This window comes from Dreissena polymorpha, chromosome 3 (genome assembly GCF_020536995.1).
Source record: "Dreissena polymorpha isolate Duluth1 chromosome 3, UMN_Dpol_1.0, whole genome shotgun sequence".
Lineage (NCBI taxonomy): Eukaryota > Metazoa > Mollusca > Bivalvia > Myida > Dreissenidae > Dreissena > Dreissena polymorpha.
Genome location: NC_068357.1, coordinates 68,185,728 through 68,206,885, shown reverse-complemented (window position 1 = coordinate 68,206,885; position 21,158 = coordinate 68,185,728). Strand labels below are relative to the sequence as shown.

Sequence of the window (21,158 nt, the reverse complement as noted above, 5' to 3'; positions counted from 1 at the left end):
AAAAAAAAAGATTTTTTTTTTTTTTTTAAGGCAGGGGGTGGGGGCTTGGAAGGGCAGGGCGGAGGTTCGGGAGGGCAGGGCGCGGCGCCCTTCAATTTAGGCCTAGCTGGCGCACTGGTACATGAATAGATAAACTGTATCTATAACATGAAATGATACTCTTTAGGGCATTTTACATGGTAAATTAAGCCATTTGTTTTGTAAATGAGTAACCACAGACATGATGTTTAAGGGGAGAAACAGATATCAACATCATGAATAGACAACCAAAAACCAATGGACACCACCTACATTATACATTGAATGTCTGAAATGACTTTGTATGAAAACATTACTCTCACTTAATGTATGTATATTGGACAGATTTTAATTGAATATACTATACCCAGATATTAGGTTAACATTTCCACTCTATTTATCACGGCCGTTAATCACGCGCGCCACCTCTTTTTTGAGATGCATTAATAAATGAGCCAATGCAACTTCCGAGGTGGCGCTCAGGCCCGGATGTTTTGAAATTTAACGGATAATTTTACAGGGTGATTAGGTTAAATATGTTTTTCAACACATTTCGCAATATTTAAAAAATCGGCCAATGTAGTGCGATTCAGCGATTATAAATTCATCTAAAAATGTTCAGAAACATACAATCACAACCCATTTGGAAACCTGAGGACCTTTATAAATTGTGGCATGGTAGAATTCGTGAAAGCAAATTGATGTCTTTTGCCTGTTTGACGAGCAAATTTCCTGCCAATTAAATCACTCATTACATCAAATGATTGCTTTGAAACTGTACAAGTTAATGCGGGCACAAAAACATCGGCTTCTAGCCGATCTAATAGATAAATTTGCATTTTTCAAAAAGAGATGGAGCCAATTCCAAGGAGGTGGCGCTCAGATTAGGAGGTGGCGCCAATGCACATTAATAGCTATTTTAAAGTGAAAACTTTTATGTTATGGTTTCTATTATGTTTAAAGGACTTACATATTTAAGTTGACTACTTCAGCACATTTGCATCGCGTGCGTTTTAAATTAGCAAAAGTAGTTTTCTAATAATGTATTGAATTATTTTAACGTTCGTCTTTGTAAGATAACAACATTTAACATGTATTATACAAAAATGTTAACGGAAATTGACCGAGCTATCTTAATTTTTTTGGAGTTGATAGTGGGAAAAACAACATAAATGAGCCTAATTAAGATTCGTTGACCTTCACCTTTTAGTAAGTTAAGCATTTGAATAAACGGCCACAAATAATAGTTTCAAGAAGAAGTGTAATCATATACTTATTTTTTGAATTATCATACTGAATACAAATCTTGATGTCGATAAATTATTTTGGTAAAGTTGAACATTAAGTTATTTGTTTCATTGAGTAATTACACATTTTTTGGTATACATTGTACAATATGTTTTATTCATGTTGGTTACTTCTTAATTGAGTTCATGATCACTTATATATTTAAAAAAAAATACATCTTATTTATTATAGATTGCGTTTATGTCCTGTAAAGATTTGGGCCTTCGTACGTACGTTGAAAATTAATTTAATATAACAAATAACTACTATCAAATCTACGTAATGTGAAAATGCCAACGCGATACGACTGTTAATTGATACATCCTGCATTGGCGCCACCTCCTATCATGAGCGCCACCTCCTAAGCATTGGCTCCATCTCTTGTGGAAAAATGCAAAATTATCTACTACGTCGGCAAGAAGCCAATATTTTTGTGCATGCAGCATCTAATGTATGTTGTATGAAATCGTTTGATGCCGTTAGCGATTTAATTTGGTGGATATTTTCTCGTCACACAGGAAAACTCCATCGGAATGCTTTTTAAAACTCCACCATGCCACGACTTATAAAGGTTCTCACGTTTATAAATGGGTTGGGAATGTACGTGTCTGAACATTTTTGGACAAATTTATCTTCGCTGAATCGCACTACATTGCCCAATTTGAAAAAGAATGCAAATTATGTTGAAAAAAATGTGTAAAATCTAATCACCCTATAAAATTGTCCATGCAATATCAAAACATACGGGCCTGAGCGCCACCTGCTCAGTTGCATTTGCTCATTTATTAATGCATCGCAAAAAAGAGGTGGCGCGCGTGATTAACGGCCGTGTTTATGGTTTTGATTGTAAAACACATATATATGCATTGAGACAATTTTTATGCATGAATAGCAGTGTACCTTAATATGGGGGAATATTTTACATTTTCTTTATATATTGCTTGCTTTTTCAGGTTTGTTGACTGCAGCCTTCTTTGTAACTGCTTTAACATATCAGCATTGTAAAATATTTGCACATTTCTAGAATAAATTTGCAACAACAGAAAAACATATTGTCCTGTTATAAAAATAACATTTCAGCTTAACAACAAACATGTCTGTTTTTCCCCAAAGGCATTGTGCCTCCCAAGTTTGCATTCATCATCATATTCTGAATAAACATCAGTATCCAAGAGTCTATTGATATTGCCATGAATTAATTCAGGTAAGTGTAATGTTGTGGTGTTCTGTGTTTCTCCAGGTGTGTTGTGGTGCTGTACAACCCAAAGAAAAACAAGCAAGGACACATCTTTAATGTCTCCAAGAAAACCATCACTTCCCTGGCTTTCTCCGGCGATGGAAAACATCTCGTGACAGGGGAGGTAAATTAATATCAGATGCTTTTTTATCCAAGTTTTTATAAGGTGGTCTCCAGGCTGGATGTTTTGGTGGCTCATAATGTGTGTACTTTTTATAAAATCTTCACCAAAGTTTCTGGAAATATTATTTTATATATAATATGGAGGCAAAATTTCATAACCAGCTGGTTCGCACCACGCTTTGCTCTTAATCAATACAAAGAATGAGAAAGTCACCTTTTTTGCTCTCTAACTTGTTTTCTTTAAACTTCACCAAATTTTCTGGAACTATTTTATGAAGTAAAATTGAGGCAAATTGTGATTAACCCTCTCCCCCATAAGAAGCAAAGTGAAAATGGCTTTTGCAACCAGCATAAAACCAGAACAGCCCGTGAGTAACTCATCAGTATCTTAGGAATGGAAATGAAGTCTTTAAAACGTGAATTTAGTAAGAGAGGTATTTAAATTTATGTAACTTTCTAAAGGACTACAATGCGTTAAAATATGTATCTAAGTGGTAAAGGGTTAAAAGCTAATACACATTATCCCTTTCAGTGCGGGAACCGAATTTTAAAGGCCTTTGCAAACAGTTTGGATCCAGATGAGACGCCACGGAACGTGCGTCTCATCAGGATCCAAACTATTTGCTATTCTGATAGTATTCTTTGAAAAAAAATCAAAGAAAATGCTAATTTTAGAAATTCAGCAGACGACATTTTAGCAGACGACAAATTTCCCAGCATGCAAAGGGTTATAAACACTTTAGTGCTATTGCTACTGTTTGTTTATACAAAAAATGCAAGGCAGCTTCTTGTATCATACTTATTGTATAAAAATAAAGCGTATTATAAATAATACATTTATGTTCTTTTTATGGACATTTATACCAGTAATAATTGTCATTGACATTATCATTTTATCTCTTATTAAACGTTCGTAATTATTACTTAGGCTATATCACCTGACACATAATGCTGCAAAAAAGTGGCGACAATTTTTTTGGACCAATAAAACCCCTGAAACTGGTTGGACATTGTTAAAAGGCATATGTTGTTTTTTTTACAAAAACAGAAAACATAAATTGTCATTAATCATAAACTATGCAAAATCTTATCTCCAAAAAGTAACCAAGTTTGATCCAGTTTTACTTCCTAAATGTTGATATTTTAGAGACACATTTTACTTCATATATTATATATTTACAATTTGTTTATTGCATGAATCAAAATATTAAATGGGAATATGAATAATAGTAAGCAAGCTTCTTTCTAGAGTGAGTGAAGCTGTGATTACAGTTAATTGCTCTGTCATTTGTGAAGGCAAAGTTTTCGTTATTGCATACAAAAAATGAAATACCTTCTTTCTGCAGTCGCCAGCAACTCATAAATCAGTCACCAGCAACGTCATAAAGAAGTCTATGAACGCATTTAAATATGTTTGCCTTTACAACATAGTAAACAAGATATTTGCTTTGAAATTATTTAAATATATAAATAATGAACTGACAATACGATTTTGACAGGAGAGATTTTTTAGGAAGATTTTTATAAAGATACCAGTAAATTTGCTCAAATCTGTGTGTGAATCGACATATCACATGCATTTCCATAGATTACTATACAACCTCAACAGATTTTTATGATCAAGGTGGCATGTGCAGTTACATGTATTTTAATACACAGCTTATTGAGGGATGGTTTTGTATTCATCAACCTCTTCTCTTAGACTGAACTATTCAGAATCAAAAGTTGTTTTTTTTTGTTTTTTTTTTAAATTAAAATTTTGCTTAAGCTTGATTAATTCCTTCAGCTTTAAATTGAAATATAAGGGGGCTGGAGTGGGGAGGGGATGTATTTGTACTGTGACAAGTTCTTTTTATCCAATTAGCAATCTCAATTTGATTGAAATATGGGCCCTTTAAGTCAGGGCTCGCGCTGTCGTTCGCCACTTGAGCCATTTGCGAAAATATTGAGAATTTGGCTCAAGAAAAATCCGATTTGCGAAAATGCTAAAATCTCGTAAAATTTCATTGAAAACAGCCGACATTTTAACCCGAAACTGGTTTTCTATATTTTTCTCTTTGTTTCAATGAAAGTATTCGCAATTTGAACAGTGAACGAAAACTGGTCTGCACCTGTATCGAGACATCGCTTGACCTTATTGTTATTGAAGTGCACATGGTAGCTGGCCAATCAAAACTGAGCTGGCTTACACATGAAATGACGTTGTTGAATGAAACGTAAAAATGGGTGGAGCTATGAATACACAGTTAATATTGTCGTCTGCAAACAAAATAGCGGATGGTCGCAAATGTCGTATTATAAGATTAAAAATGAAAATAAGCTTGACAATAAATTAATTATTTCCAAGCTGACTATCGATCTAAATTAAAGAGTGATAATTAAATAATTAGTTCTATGTCGTTGATGTTACAACTTTCTGCCGATTTTCGATTGAAATGAAAAGGTGTTAATTAATTAATTTGATCGTTTTACTCACACACTATGATAACTAACAGCGGCGTATTTTAATCAAAGGAAAACGTGAAAAACACGCGCGGTTTAATTGCAATTAAAATTTAATTAAAGTTACGAATTTTGTAACGCATAGGAAGACTAATTCATGTCGTCTACTATATAAATGGAAGTAACCACTTTGTCCGTACAGTCGCTAACATGACTTCTTTAACCTTAAATCATCCTTTGGACGAAAATGAGTCTGAACAAACAAACAAAATAATTAAAACACAAAAACTAGAGCATTCCAAGAGTCATGGAAAGTTGATAATAATTGGCTTCGCTTTGAGAATGAATCAAAATTAATGTACTGTGACCTATGCATAAGGTGCAGAATTCCAACACGTTCACTGTAGGTTGCAATATCCTGAAAAAGACTCGGTGACGAAACATGCAAAGTCTAAAGGTAAGATTTTGAAGATGAGAGGAATTTTTATTTGAAATTACTTTGAAATGCTATAGTCTAACTATATGTATATATGCAGATTGACTATGTATTTATTTATTTTTATTTTCAGATCACACTCATGCCGTCGATGCCAGCAAGCAGTAAAGCAGCAAAACAATGTATTTTGTGAATGAAATGTATGCTTGTATTTTACGTGCCATTCATCATGTTGTTAAAAATGCAAAAATGCGCTGTATTAAAATATCTCTATTACGATGAAAATTGTGATGTGATGTATATTATGATATGTGACATGTGCTTGTTGTCATTAAAAGAAATATGAAAAATCTATAGTATATATTGTTATTTGAAACAAACGAAAACTGGTTGGCAATAGGCCCAAAACGCTCCACAGAAAATCTAGGATCCAAAAAATTTCCGATGGGGGGGGGGGGGCATGCCCCGGACCCCCCTACATCTGGGTGGCTCAAACATTTTTTGGGCCAGCGCTAGCCCTGTAAGTTCATGTTTAAATTTAAATAAGCCATGCTCTAAAAAAGTGGGCGTAATGCATGCGCATAAAGTGTTGTTCTAGATTAGCCTGTGCAGTCATCACAAGCTTATCAGGGCCAACACTATCTCCTTTTATGAAGTCTTTTCAAAACAGAATCCAGTCTAGGTGGAAAGTGAATTTCCTTATTAGCCTGAACGGACTGCAAAGGCTAATCCGGCACGACATTTTCCATATATGCATTAAGCCCTGTTTTCGCATAGTGTGGCTAAAAAATGATTCCTATTAAGTGATGGCCTTTGCGTTTGAACATAATTGGGCCCGATGAAGATTACTTAAAGATGTGATCGGAAACAGTACATCCTAATAAATAATGCACTACTAATGGAGATGGGGCGTATAAAAGCAGTAACATTTGGTAGTGAAGGCTGGAAACAGCAATCATTCAATGATCAATATTCATTAGAGTATACTTCTGATTAACCAATATTTTTGGTATCTGTATTACAATTCGACACATTTTAATAAGCTAGTTACCGGTAGGTCTACACGTTGTAAAAAACTTTGAGGAAGTTTTAAACCATTTGTTTTGCAAGTAGGTTATCATTTTTTACCATGACTTAAAATGTACATATATTTGTACGCATGAACAATTCCAAATCTGCATATTTTTCCCACTGTAAGCAAAATTTAAATGTTATTTTGTAGATGTGGATAAAATAAATGTATCTACAGGAAAGATACTGATGGCTGTATGATATGGGTATTATACTTTGTACACACTTTCACACTAAGTATTCTGTTTTGAGTACAGCTATTGAACACTTTCTCTCATGAGTAGTTTCGATAACAATGTTAAATACGCTTGATAAGAGCATTTCACCTTGCTTTGATCGTTAATAGTCAGGTGTACTGTCTGTTAATTGAGTGCATGGTGATACATATTCAATATATATAGTTATTTACTTTTGATACCATGTACAAGGTTCTATGTAAAGCACGTTCATTGATTACTTTTTAAGTCAATGATCTATATTAAAAAGATAAGCACGTATTTAGGCTTTTTGTTTACTCTCTTATTATATTATTGAAAAGTGTCCATCAAACCATAACAAGTTACCTGGCCTGTGAAATATGTATATATGCTTACCCTCTCCACACACAAATACACATACAAAAGTATTTTTTCTTACGTATTTGTTCCTATGATGTTATATTTGCATATAAGAATTACAATTGTTATTATTGCAAATGCCTCTTGCATATTGATGTGTTTGTTAAAGCAATTATGTTTGTCCTTGCCATCATCCATGACAGCTTAACCTGGGGCATATAGTTCAGGATACAAATGGATCTGCAGTGATAACTGACTCAGATAATTGCAACTAAGTAAATAACTTGATATCTTAAACAAACTAACAATTATAAATTAATTAAAATTTGATGTCATTGAAACGATGTGCAGAAAGCATGAATAAGTCACGTATTCAAGGTCAAGGTCACACTTAAAGGTCAAGGTCACACTTTATGGTCAAGGTCACACTTAAAGGTCAGAATTTGAACCATTCTTGTAAGCTCCATGTGCCTTTTGAAGGATTTCATGACTTTGTCTCAAATGTCTTGATCATTGAAACAAGGTGCAGAAGGCATACACATTTCTTGCAAGCGCAATGTCAAGGTCATGCTTAAAACTAAAATTTTGGAGCCTTCTTTTTTCTGTCCGTTTATGTGACTGCATGAATGAGTGTATTCATACCCGTTTTAATGGATTTTCATGATTTTTTGCTTCAAATTAATGTCACATTTAGGCTCAGTGCATAAGGAATAAGGAATGAGGCAATTATGTCATATTAAGTTGAAGGTCACACTTGAAGAGCAAAATGACCGAGACAGAGGGTATAGCTTTCCTATGGACTAACTGCTTTCTTTAGAAAGATTTGTTTTAAGTGGTCTTCTTCAATTATCTTTTTAAAACACTGTTTTATGTGAAATTGATATAAGATATCAAGCTTAGAATGGACATTATTTTGGTGCTTTTCCCCCACAAGATTGTTAATTGCTTTTCGTTTATGTATGTATCTTATATTTGTTCTATATATTTAGCATAATCATAGCACTCTTCCATGACTGGCACGAAACGCGATAGTGTTTTGATCATTTTCATAATATTTTTAACCCTTTGCATGCTGGGAAATTTGTCGTCTGCTAAAATGTCTGCTGAATTTGTAAAATAAGCATTTTCTTCATTTTTTTTCAAAGAATACTATCAGAATAGCAAACAGTTTGGATCCAGATGAGACGCCACATTCTGTGGCGTCTCATCTGGATCCAAACTGTTTGCAAAGGCCTTCAAAATTCGGTTCCCGCACTAAAAGAGTTAAACAGTGTTCATACAGTCGTGGACACAGTTTCAGTTTTGGGGATTTTTTTTTCAAAATTAATTCAGATACTTCAGAGTGGCCATCATTGAAAATGAATTGTTCACTCCCCTTGTTTCAGAGTGGCCATCATTGAAAATGAATTGTTCACTCCCCTTGTTTCAGAGTGGTCATCATTGAAAATGAATTGTTCACTCCCCTTGTTTCAGAGTGGACATCAGCCAGCTGTACGTGTTTGGGATGTGGAAGAGAAGACGCAAATTGCAGAGTTCCTCGGACACAAGTTCGGAGTTAGCTGCGTTGTGAGTACACACTAGCTGTAAAGCACTCTATGACACCTGTAATTTGTAGCCTTACATAATTCTTTTATAACACTATTTTAATTTTAGTGAGGGTAAATTGGAGTCACAGTCAGTTTGTTAGCTTGTCTGACATTCTGTTCTCATAAAATGGTCTATAAGTGTGAGCATTGTACTGTAGCAACTTTTCTCAAGTGCTGAAATTTAATTTAACATTGAAATTTGTGATCACTAAAAAGTGTCCTAATGTGACAGACACTCTGTCTAAGTGATCAACACATTGCTGAGTTATTTGCCATTGTTCATAGTTAACACTTTGAGCGCTGGAACCGGATTTTGAGGGCCTTTGCAAACAGTTTGGATCCAGATGAGACGCCACAGAACGTGGCGTCTCATCTGGATCCAAACTGTTTGATATTCTGATAGTATTCTATGAAAAAAAATCGAAGAAAATGCTAATTTTAGAAATTCAGCAGACGACAAATTTCCCAGCATGCAAAGGGTTAAAAAAAGAGTTACATGGGTATTAGTCGCATTGTGACATCTTACCTGCATTGTCTCCCCTGTGTAAACTGGGTCATTGCGATATGTATGATGAGTTTTTCATGTATACTTGGTGAATATGTGCATTCAGTTAATCTTCTTTACAAAACAATTACTTTGTGCATAATTTTTATGTGCATTCAGTTAATCTTATTCACAAAAATAATGAGACAGACCATCCTACAAATCAGCATATAAACTGTTGTGGAACATTAAAGATTAAAATTAACATAATTAGCCACAAATCATTTTGCCAATTATCCCTGGCATGTCAAGGAAAACATCAAGTTAAGCTATCTATGAATTGACAGGCAAAACATGTGCACATATGATGTATGATGCATAAGCAATCCAGACATCTGCCAGAACCTTAGACCTCTCAGTTAAACACTTGTATGTCTAATTTATTGATGTGTAAGTATACATTTGAGCAAGCTGTTGGAGAAGTGTGCTGAATGGTTGTGCAGTATTCACATGCTAATCAAGAATGACACTTTACACTTTTTATGCCCCTGAAGGGTGGCATATAGTTTTTGACGATGCTGCGAAGCAGCTCATCTAAGTTATCATACCATGAAAAAATTCTTCACAATAGCGACCTATGTAACAGACCGAGCCAGTCCGATTGAGATAGCTCGATTTTTCTAATCGGCATACCTCGCTGATTATCATTGATAAAGGTATAGGAAGCTCAGCTATAAATAGGACAGCATATTTTGGGAAAAAGATTTAATAATAGTTTGAAAACGTTAATTTTAAATCAGTTATATTCAATCTATTATACCGTAGGTTTCCACGTATAGCGCGCACCCGTGTATAGCGCGCAGGCTGTTTTTTAAATGCAAAAATGGAGAAAAAAAATATTTAAAGACAATAAAACCACCTAATCGGACTGAAAATGGCCGCCATTTTACTATTGCACAATCCAATAATCAGGGGCATTGGAAAGCTTAATTAAGCATTCAAAATAGGAAGCGTCATTATGATTAGGAGCATGGGTTGCATAGCACTATACTTTTTTTTACAATTTTGTAATTTACTAGCAAAAGATTAACAGTCCACGTGCATTTCGTGAAAACGTGAGAAAATAAGAATAGTGTACATTGTGTGATTTTTCCTCGGGGAAAGCATGGGCATTACCGGTAAATTTAAATGTGGCATGGGAGACGGGGATACAGTTGTTGAGGTACACCACTGTTCAACATTCAATATTTATACACACAAAATGCATTTGCATATCTTCACGTTCTCAAGTGTCAATTAGTGTCTCAAATGTCAATTAGCGTCTTAACAAGTCGTGGCACATATTACTCAATAACATCTGCCAATTACGAAGTGAAAAATGCCCCCCTTTCACACCTACCGTACATGCAAAAAAGACCTCGTTCGCACCTACCCTTGCCTGCTCTCCGGAATGTCGACAACAATCCCCATCGGAATTCATCAATTAAGAAGTGTAAACACAAACAAAGAAATGTCCGCAAGTTTATTCAAACATATTTATTTTTAACCAAAACTTCTTCTACCGCATTCATATCTACCAGTTGTTTCGACAATGGCCCCTCAGTCTGTACGATTATAGGGTGGTAGTTTTCTGGAAAAAAACATGGCGGCTATTTTGATTATTTACGTTTACACAACATATTTTTTACCAATCTAGCAGCCAGGATGGCGTTGTATCAATGTATAGCGCGCACCAGCTTTTTAATTTGAATTTTGGAGGTAAAACACTGCGCGCTATACGTGGAAACCTACGGTATGTTTATAGATTAATGAAACAACTATGCATGATCTGTATTGTATTTGTCATTTGTCGTGATTCAGTAAATAAATTGCGAATTTAAACGTGTATAATAAACTTTCAATGCGATCATGTGTAAAGAAAACAAATTATTTCAAACCTGCCATTTGTAAACGTTGTAGCAACTATGGTATATAAACAGCATAATAGCCATATGACATCTGTGAAACTCGCTCTTATGCATGCTTTCTCATTTTGCATATTTAATAAACTTTTCAAACAGAAATTACAGAGCCACATCAGTGCACATACTATGTTTGATAATTTATTCGTTTGATGGATATTGTTTGCTGTTTTAAACACGTATTAGGTCCGTGATATAGCGGAGATTTAGTTAACCTTACCATGTGTTCATGGGTGAACTCACGTATTCAAGTGCCCTTACGACTATGTGCTCATACCTACTTTCGGGAATCGTCATGAAATTATTGCCGTACTTAATGAACAAACATGCCTAAGCTTATTGAATTAGAGAAAAAAACAATAATCAAAAGAGAAATATTATATGTTCATGCACATGGGCATGTGAAATCACGTCCGTACACATAGCATCATTAACTTGGGAAAGGACACAACAAAATATAAAGTTTGGTATGATATACATGTGAAATTAAAGAGCATGGTGTAATTGAAGAGCATGTCAAGTTTTGAATTTATATGCTGTAACGTAATGTTATAACCCACAAACGTTTTACTGTAACAGAACTTTTTTTAAGATAAGTGGTACAGAAAATACACGTCAATTATCTTTTTAAAGATATTTCATGTTATATTTGATCAAGAATGTAACCCGCCTCCCAGTTTCGCTGAATGGAGAAAGTTTCACACGGGTACAACTTCCCCGTAACCCCATTTTTTTTTTCGTACCCTACATTTTTCGTACCCAATTTTTTTTCGTACCCAAATTTTTGCTCGTACCCAATGTTTTTTTCGTACCCAATTTTTCTTTCCTACACAATTTTTTTTTCGTAACCAAATCTTTTTTTGTATCCAATTTTTATACGCCCGTATAAAATACGGGACGTATTATGTGAAACCCCTTGGCGGGCGGGCGGGCGGGCGGCGGGCGGAAGGCATCAATTTGTCCGGACTCTAATTCAAATTGTATTCATCCGATCTTCACCAAACTTGGTCAGCAGTTGCATCTAGTTGATATCTAGGCCAAGTTCGAATATGGGTCATGCCGGGTCAAAAACTAGGTCATAGGGTCAATAAGTGCATTTTCAAAGGGGCCACTTTGTCCGGACTCTATTTCAAATTGTATTCATCCGATCTTCATCAAACTTGGTCAGCAGTTGCATCTAGTTGATATATAGGCCAAGTTCGAATATGGGTCATGCCGGGTCAAAAACTAGGTCATAGGGTCAATTAGTGCATTTTCAACGGCGCCACTTTGTCCGGACTCTAATTCAAATTGTATTCATCCGATCTTCACCAAACTTGGTCAGTAGTTGCATCTAGTTGATATCTAGGTCAAGTCCGAATATGGGTCATGCTGGGTCAAAAACTAGGTCAAAGGGTCAATTAGTGCATTTTACTTTGTCCGGACTCTAATTCAAATTGTATAAATCTTATCTTCACCAAACTTGGTCAGTAGTTGCATCTAGTTGATATCTAGGCCAAGTTCGAATATGGGTCATGCCAGGTTAAACTAGGTCATAGGGTCAATTAGTCCATTTTCAACAGCGCCACTTTGTCCGGACTCTTATTCAAATTGTATTCATCCGATCTTTACCAAACTTGGTCAGTAGTTGCATCTAGTTGATATCTAGGTCAAGTTCAAATATGGGTCATGTCGGGTCAAGAACTAGGTCATAGGGTCAATTAGTGCATTTTCAACGGCGCCACTTTGTCCGGACTCTAATTCAAATTGTATTCATCCGAAACTTTTAAACAACTTTTTATCCTGCGTCAAAGTGGTATGGGGGTATAAGTCACATTCAGTGACAAAGCTCTAGTTCAAGTTGAATTCACCAAACTTGGTCAGAGGTAGTATATAGATTATATATCAGTCAGGTCTGATTGGAGACATGCAACCGATTAACACATGCAATATTTTTATACGCCCGTTTTTAAAAAATGGGACGTATTATAGTTTCACCTTGGTGGCAGGCGGGCGGGTGGGCGGGCGGGCGGGTGGGCGGGCGGCGTCCACAGCAGTGTCCGCTCTCTAATTCAAATAGTTTTTATCTGATCTTCACCAAACTTGGTCAGAAGTTGTATCTAGACAATATCTAGGTCAACTTCGAATATGGGTCATGCCGGGTCAAAAACTAGGTCACAGGGTCACTTAGTGCATTTCAAGCATTTAGCATGGTGTCCGCTCTCTAATTGAAGTAGTTTTCATCAGATCTTCACCAACTTTGGTCAGAAGTTGTGTCGTGATGATGTGTAGGTCAAGTTCAAATATGGGTCATGGTAAAGTTATCAAGTTGTCAAAAGCCTTAAAACGGGCGTATCTTGTGACAGTTTGGCACTCTTGTTTTTTTCATAATTTTTGTACCCCAAATTTTCATAGCCATTTTTTTCCTACTCAAAATGTTCGTACCCACACACACAATTGTGGTGATGTAGATAAACTTAAAAATATGCTTTTATATCAATCCTCTTCAAAAGCATCGTCACACCAGTACTGTCAGTACTTTGATTTATTTGTACGTCAGTCCGTCTGTCCGTCCGAAAACTTAAACATTGGTCATAACTTTTGCAATATTGAAGATAGCAATTGATTGATATTTGGCATGCATGTGTATTTCATGGAGCTGCACATTTTGAGTGGTGAAAGGTCAAGGTCATCCTTCAAGGTCAAAGGTCAAAAATATGAATTCAAAGCGGCGCAATAGGGGGCATTGTTTTTCTGACAAAAACATCTCTTGTTTTTCGTATTTTCGTTTATAAAAAGGCTTTTGTTATTGACATCCAGTTAAGGTTGAATTTAGTGGCGCCCCTTTTGTATTAAGCCCCATTTTTCTAGAGTGTGGCTCGATTATATTCTAGAATTCAGCCAAGAAACACATTTTATTGTGTTGTAGTATTCTTGTTATTACTCTTTTATTATAATTTATATTTTAATCACGTATAAAAAAAAATTACATTTTACATGTAAATGGTAGTTCTTTCCATATTTTTCTTGTTCACCTTTTTGTAGAGCAAGGAATTGCAGCATTTCAATTAATGATAATCAATCTAGAAATGTTTATTTACCCAAGGTCTGCTATCTATGCCCTGGTATTTAACTGGTATATCACTTAGTGCAGAAGCTATAAGTGTTGGGTAGATTTCTGCTTCTTCAGCAGCTTTGCCCTTTGAAGTTTGATATGTGCTGAAGCTTTGCACACTTTCTCAGGGGAGTTTGTAACCTTTTACTTCTCCTAATTACTGCAACCTGCAAAGTATGTGAATCCCTTTAGTGTCTTTGAGCTCAGAGATTTGAAGATACAATTTCTGTTTTATTATAAAAGTAATGCAGTATTTTACTCTATTGAAATAGACTGTGTGTTTTTGTCTGTTTAAAGATTGTTGTGATTTGTTTTCAATAAAAATATACCTTATTCAGTTACCATATTTATTCTACTGCCATTAAGACTATCACCTCAGCCACTGATAAACAATGCACCAAATGAAAAAATAATTGCTTAAATGATTGTCCAGATTTGTCCTCTTTAAAGGTCATATGCGGGATTTTCACATAGTCTTCCATGACCTTGACCTTTCAAAACTCAGCAAGTGCCTATTCACCAACGATATAAATGTATATAATATACATGTGTTCTTGAAATTTCCATTGTGAGCATTGAAAGCAATTTAATGTACCCAGGTCTCAGTCTTATTTAATCCTGAGTATGCAGTGAGTTTCTACCATTCTTAGTCTTCTGAGTGTATTAGACAGATTTAAAAATGAGTCCACTGAATACCGTATATACTGTATAACATAAAGAGTTAATCTTTTCTGTTGAAAAATATCACTGCTTTTTTTACAAGTACCTGGAATTATTGGTATTCAAAACAGCCATGCTTACTTGCCACATGCTTTCCTGCAGCCTACATTTAAGTATTTGCACATCTATCAATGAAGAAAACGATCTTCAAGAATGAAGAAATCTTTGGTAGGCATTGTTGATGCAAACAAATCATTAAATTTGATAAGCTCATGCATTATTGTAAATATACAATTTGCTAGGCCATATTCAATATTTTGACAAAGAGGAGGCGTGTCCATTTTGAAAAACAATAAATACAAAATCAGAAAGAAAGTAACCAACAGTCATTATCTGGATGTGCTAGTTATAAGTTATGAATAGGATGTAATTATTTTATCATTATACCCCCCCCCCACACGAAACATCGTAAAACAAGGTATACTGCAATCACAATGGATATCTGTTCGTTCCTTTGTCTGTGTGTTGCTCCATCTGTCCGTAGACGAAAACTTGTCCAGAGTGGTTCTCCTAAAATCTTCAATATATAACATTTACAATTGAGGGTACTGTTCATTATGATGTTTAGTTGGGCTTGGGTGACTTTTGTTATCCAATGTTATTAGACTTACACTTATCGTGCCCATTTTTTTTTCATATTAGACTCAATATCAACATGTCATTTATTATTTGTAGCTTTAAAATCTAGAAAACAAAAGGAGGTTACTTGAAACATTTCAAATTTCATTGTAACGATGTACTGTGCAAAACAGCCATAACACATACTTTCATTTTTAGCTCGGAGAAAACCCGAGGTATTGTCATAGCCAGCTCGTCCGCTGTCCGCATTGTACTTAAACCTTTACATTGGCTCTAAAATCAAAGTGCTTCCATCTACAACTTTGAAACTTCATATGTAGCTGCACCTTGAGGAGTTATAAACGCCAAACCCATTTTCGGGTCACTAGGTCAAAGGTCAAGGTCACTGACCTCTAAAAGAATAATCTTCTGACAAGCTTTCATTTATTCAAAACTGCACCTGCAGCCGAGCGTTGGCACCGGCTATGCAGTGCTCTTGTTTAGAGTTATTGTCCTTCATTAGGTTTTATATTTTAATTTTGTTCAGAGCATATGGAAATGATAAGAGGTTTCAACTTTGAACATTAAAACATAAGGTTGGTCTCAATTCAGGGGCATTGCAGCTGATAGAAACCATCAATTCCATTGTCATATTTAAGCAGTTATCAGGCCTCTTCCGCTCCATTTTGGGAAAACACCACACTGGAATTTTGGGAATTTCGGGTCGTGAAAATCCCCATTTTGGGAAAAAAAATATTCGCAAAACTGGCTCAATTGGGAAAAATAATCGCATGTAAATAGTGTTTCTTATATTTCAAATTTTACAAAATATTATAAACATATGTGATAAGTGCCGTTTTTTTTATCAGATTTTTGGGAAAGGGTCTGGCCTATTTTTGAGTTGGAAAAAAATTGCAAAACGCCAGATTTTGGGGAAAATAAGGAAATTCTTGAATAATCAATTTAACATATTTTACTGTTTTTTAAAACAAATTCAAGGCAACAGATAATTTTATTATGCAATATTTTTCTATTTCCTACACTGGATCAGGTTAACTTATATATTTAAATGTTTAAAAAATTGAATTGGGAATTGGGAATTTTTTTTTCAATTGGGAAAAAAACAACCAAATTTGCATTGGGAATGGAGCCGAATTTCTGACCCGTGGCATTGGGCGGAAAAGGCCTGGTTATTTACCAAGTGAAATTTTGTCCATGCCATATCTTGACAATAATGTGAGGTATCGCCATGACACTTCATAGGTAGGAATCTTTTATAGTTGGGAAACCAGTTTTTAAACCGTAACAACCAATACCTTCTGCCCTTGTTGAAGAGGGGAGAGGCGTCTTTCAGGAACATCAGTGACATTCACAATTCATTGTTTTCACCAAAGGTATTAGGATAATTTATGCATAACAAATGACATGTGTTTTATTGATCATGCATCTCTTTTCAGACGTTTTCACCCAACCTGAAATACATTGTATCAATTGGTACCCAGCATGACATGCAAGTCTGTGTCTGGAATTGGAGAACCGGCTCAAAGGTTGCATCCAACAAAGTCTCCAGTAAGGTAGGATGTAGTAAAAGAACTGAATTCTTAACTTTGTTGAATAAGGTTAGATTTTTTTTTTCGGGTCCCCAAAAAGAAAAACTGTTTTTGACAACCAGATGGTATCAAGAATGAAAAAAACTCAACCCAAAAGTTTTAGCAGTAAAATACTAGACATCTAAGCAATATTTTTACTACATGAATAATTTAAATGGTCAGTTAAAACAAAGCTAAAAAGAAACAGTCAGAGATTTCAGGAATTATTTTAAATAAAAAAATGTCCTCAAGTTATATTTTTTTAAGCAGTTTTGATTACATGTCCCTTGAATCTTAACTGGACCACCCACCTTACGAAAATTGTTTCTGCATCTTGTATTTTCTATGACTAGCAATTACGAGTCTTCAAGTCTCTGCAGTGAGCATTATCTATACAACACTTGTAGTGTTTGTGTCATTGGGGATACATTAGGCTATGTGTAGCATGTTTGAGTTAGTATCTAGCCCTGGGAAACAGGGGCGTAATGCATGTGCGTGAAGTGTCATCCCAAATTAGCCTGTGCAGTCCACAATTTTTTTTCGTGGAATTTTTTGCTTGAAGGAAGTCTCTTCATAGCCAAAATCCAGTGAAGGCGAAAAAGTGTTGTCTCTTATTAGGCTGTCCAGACTGCACAGGCTTATCTTGGACAAAATTTAATGCAAATACATTAAATTCAATTTCCCAGAACAAGCCTAGTATTTATGTTGCACTGCATGTTGCAGGTGACCTCTGTTGCCTTCTCAGCAGACGGCTCCCATTTTGTGACTGCTGGTACCCGCCATGTGAAATTCTGGTACCTGGATAGCAGTAAATCAAAGGTGAGAGGCCCAGTCGAGTAGACTAATAAGTTATTTAGGGGTTAAGTTCTTCTAATGTTTATCTGAAGCTTGATTAATTATGGTCCACAATATTTTATTTGCACTATTTGCATTTTTAAGAAAGGAGAAAGCTTAACCCTTTGCATGCTGGGAAATTTGTCGTCTGCTAAAATCTCGTCTGCTGATTTCTAAAATTAGCGTTTTCTTAGATTTTTTTCAAAGAATACTATCCCAATAGCAAACAGTTTGGATCCTGATGAGACGCCATTTTCTGTGGCGTCTCATCTGGATCCAAACTGTTTGCAAAGGCCTTCAAAATTCGGTTCCAGCACTGAAAGAGTTAATTTCGTTTTAATAATTTGTAGAAAGTTATGCAAGGGAGAGTATTATTCTCGTAAGAGAACGGATATTGAACTAACATTTATTAATATTTACATTGATTAATAAAGGAACAGTGCCTAGTTAAGTGTCCTTTAAAAGGCCTACCCCAGCAATATGTGAGATTAATGTTTATGTTTTACCTCGCTGTGGTGTTGTGAATATGGTGTCCGCCTAGCAATCGGGAGGTCATGGGTTATTCCCACTGTGGGAGTGTTCTTTAGATCTCCCCCAAAGACACCCAAGTACTGGTTCTACCCAGGCCAAAGACTCATAAAATGGTCAAATTGCGTGGATGCTCCAGAGGAGCCCTGCAATTAATTTGAAGAAGAAGAAGTGGGAAGGCTCTTAGCTGTGAAAACTCATCTCATATTTTCTTATTAGGGCTGAATTTTAATAAATCATTTGAGTCAGGCAATTGATTAACTGCTTTGAAGGTTTTTCTGAAATTTCACCATTTTGTAATAATTATAAGGAAGTGTCATCTGTTAGGAATAATGTTCTCTATCATGATGCTTTTTCATCTTCTATGAGACAAAGAAGAAATTGCGGTGATGAAACTAACAAACATCCATGCAAAAAGACCTTCAGTGCGAAAGCACAGCATAGTTCTTGTATAAATAGCCAACAAAAAATCGTTAATTAATTAGCTGGATTTTTTTCGAAAAAATCTCGGCTTATAGATTGATGTTGTCGGGGGGGCGGGCGGGCGGGCGGGGTGGCGGCGTGCTCGAAAATGTTAAAGTTCTTATTTCATGGTATAACTTTGGTATGCTTGGACCTAGAGTCTTCAAACTTGACATGAAGGTTGGCCAGGATTAACAGATGACCACTGGTCATTTCAAGGTCATTCATTTGAAGGTCAAGGTCACTGTGACCTTCAATATAAAAAATGTTAAAGTTGTTATAACTTTGGTATGCTTGGACCTAGAGTCTTGAAACTTGACATGAAGGTTGGCCATAACTAGTTAGTAACCACTGGTCATTTCAAGGTCATTCATTTGAAGGTCAAGGTCACTGTGACCTTGAATGTAAAAATGTTAAAGTTCTTATTTCATGGTATAACTTTGGTATGCTTGGACCTAGAGTCTTCAAACTTGACATGAAGGTTGGCCAGGATTAACAGATGACCACTGGTCATTTCAAGGTCATTCATTTGAAGGTGAAGGTCACTGTGACCTTCAATATAAAAATGTTAAAGTTGTTATAACTTTGGTATGCTTGGACCTAGAGTCTTGAAACTTGACATGAAGGTTGGCCAGAACTAGTAAGTAACCACTGGACATTTCAAGGTCATTCATTTGAAGGTCAAGGTCACTGTGACCTTGAATGTAAAAATGTTAAAGTTGTTATAACTTTGGTATGCTTGGACCTAGAGTCTTGAAACTTGACATGAAGGTTGGCCAGAACTAGTAAGTAACCACTGGACATTTCAAGGTCATTCATTTGAAGGTCAAGGTCACTGTGACCTTGAATGTAAAAATGTTAAAGTTCTTATTTCATGTTATAACTTTGGTATGCTTGTACCTAGAGTCTTCAAACTTGAAATAAAGATTGGCCAGTACTAGAAGATGACCACTGGTCATTTCAATGTCATTCATTTGAAGGTCAAGGTCACTGTGACCTTAAATGTTAAAATGTTAAAATTGTTATAACTTTGGTATGCTTGGACATAGAGTCTTCAAACTTGACATGAAGGTTTGCAAGCACACTTAGATGACCACTGGTCATTTCAAGGTCATTCATTCTAAGGTCAAGGTCACTGTGACCTTGAATGTAAAAATGTTAAAGTTCTTATAACTTTGGTAGGTAAAAATGTTAAAGTTCTTATTCCATGTTATAACTTTGGTATGCTTGTACCTAGAGTCTTCAAACTTGACATAAAGGTTGGCCAGTACTAGAAGATCACCACTGCTCATTTCAATGTCATTCATTTGAAGGTCAAGGTCACTGTGACCTTCAATGTTAAAATGTTAAAATTGTTATAACTTTGGTATGCTTGGACCTAGAATCTCAAACTTGACGTAAAGGTTTGCAAGCACACTTAGATGACCACTGGTCATTTCAAGGTCATTCATTTCAATGTCATTCATTTGAAGGTCAAGGTCACTGTGAACTTAAATGTTAAAATGTTAAAATTGTTGTAACTTTGGTATGCTTGGACCTAGAATCTCAAACTTGACGTAAAGGTTTGCAAGCACACTTAGATGACCACTGGTCATTTCAAGGTCATTCATTTGAAGGTCGAGGTCACTGTGACCTTGGATGTAAATATTTTGACCTTTGAACAATATTTCAGTAATTTAAGTATTGCATTGACAAAAACACGAAAGGTACTTTCCTGTCATTTAAATAAAAAATCCGGCTTCAATGCGGTCATCTCCGACCGCGGAACTCTTGTTTTATAATCGAAATAATGAATGTTTATAATAGGCTTAAGATGAATGTTAATGCATTAGAACTAATTGTGCATTGACCAATAAAAAAAAAAAAAAAAAATGGCTTTATTATTATATTGACTTGTTTAGGTCAATGAGACAGTTCCACTCAATGGACGCAACGGTATTCTTGGCGATCATCGGAACAACTTCTTCTGTGATGTGGTCACAGGGGTGGGTCCGCAGGAGAAGTCCGCCTTTTGTGTCACACAGTCGGGATTCCTGTGTCAATTCAATGAGAAGAGACAGATGGACAAGTGGGTGGAACTACGGGTAGGTCAGATGGACAAGTGGGTGGAATTATGGGTAGGTCAGATGGACAAGTGGGTGAAACTACGGGTAGGTCAGATAGACAAGTGG

At 35.6% G+C, this 21,158-nt stretch overlaps 2 protein-coding genes across 7 annotated transcripts in view; both read left to right on the top strand.

Moving 5' to 3' along the window:
• The window catches only part of LOC127874620 (mitogen-activated protein kinase-binding protein 1-like), a 126,120-nt gene that overhangs the window by 23,535 nt on the left and 81,427 nt on the right, over positions 1 to 21,158 (top strand). For all 4 annotated transcript variants that reach the window (XM_052419073.1, XM_052419072.1, XM_052419071.1 and 1 more), the window contains exons 3-7: positions 2,546 to 2,666; positions 8,645 to 8,737; positions 17,032 to 17,148; positions 17,887 to 17,982; positions 20,889 to 21,071. In XM_052419073.1, coding sequence (XP_052275033.1) covers positions 2,546 to 2,666; positions 8,645 to 8,737; positions 17,032 to 17,148; positions 17,887 to 17,982; positions 20,889 to 21,071 — 610 coding nt within the window. The remainder of the gene's footprint in view (positions 1 to 2,545; positions 2,667 to 8,644; positions 8,738 to 17,031; positions 17,149 to 17,886; positions 17,983 to 20,888; positions 21,072 to 21,158) is intronic.
• Positions 1 to 21,158, top strand: part of LOC127874621 (pleckstrin homology domain-containing family D member 1-like) — a 121,993-nt gene that overhangs the window by 84,437 nt on the left and 16,398 nt on the right. The gene's annotated exons all lie outside the window — the stretch shown is intronic.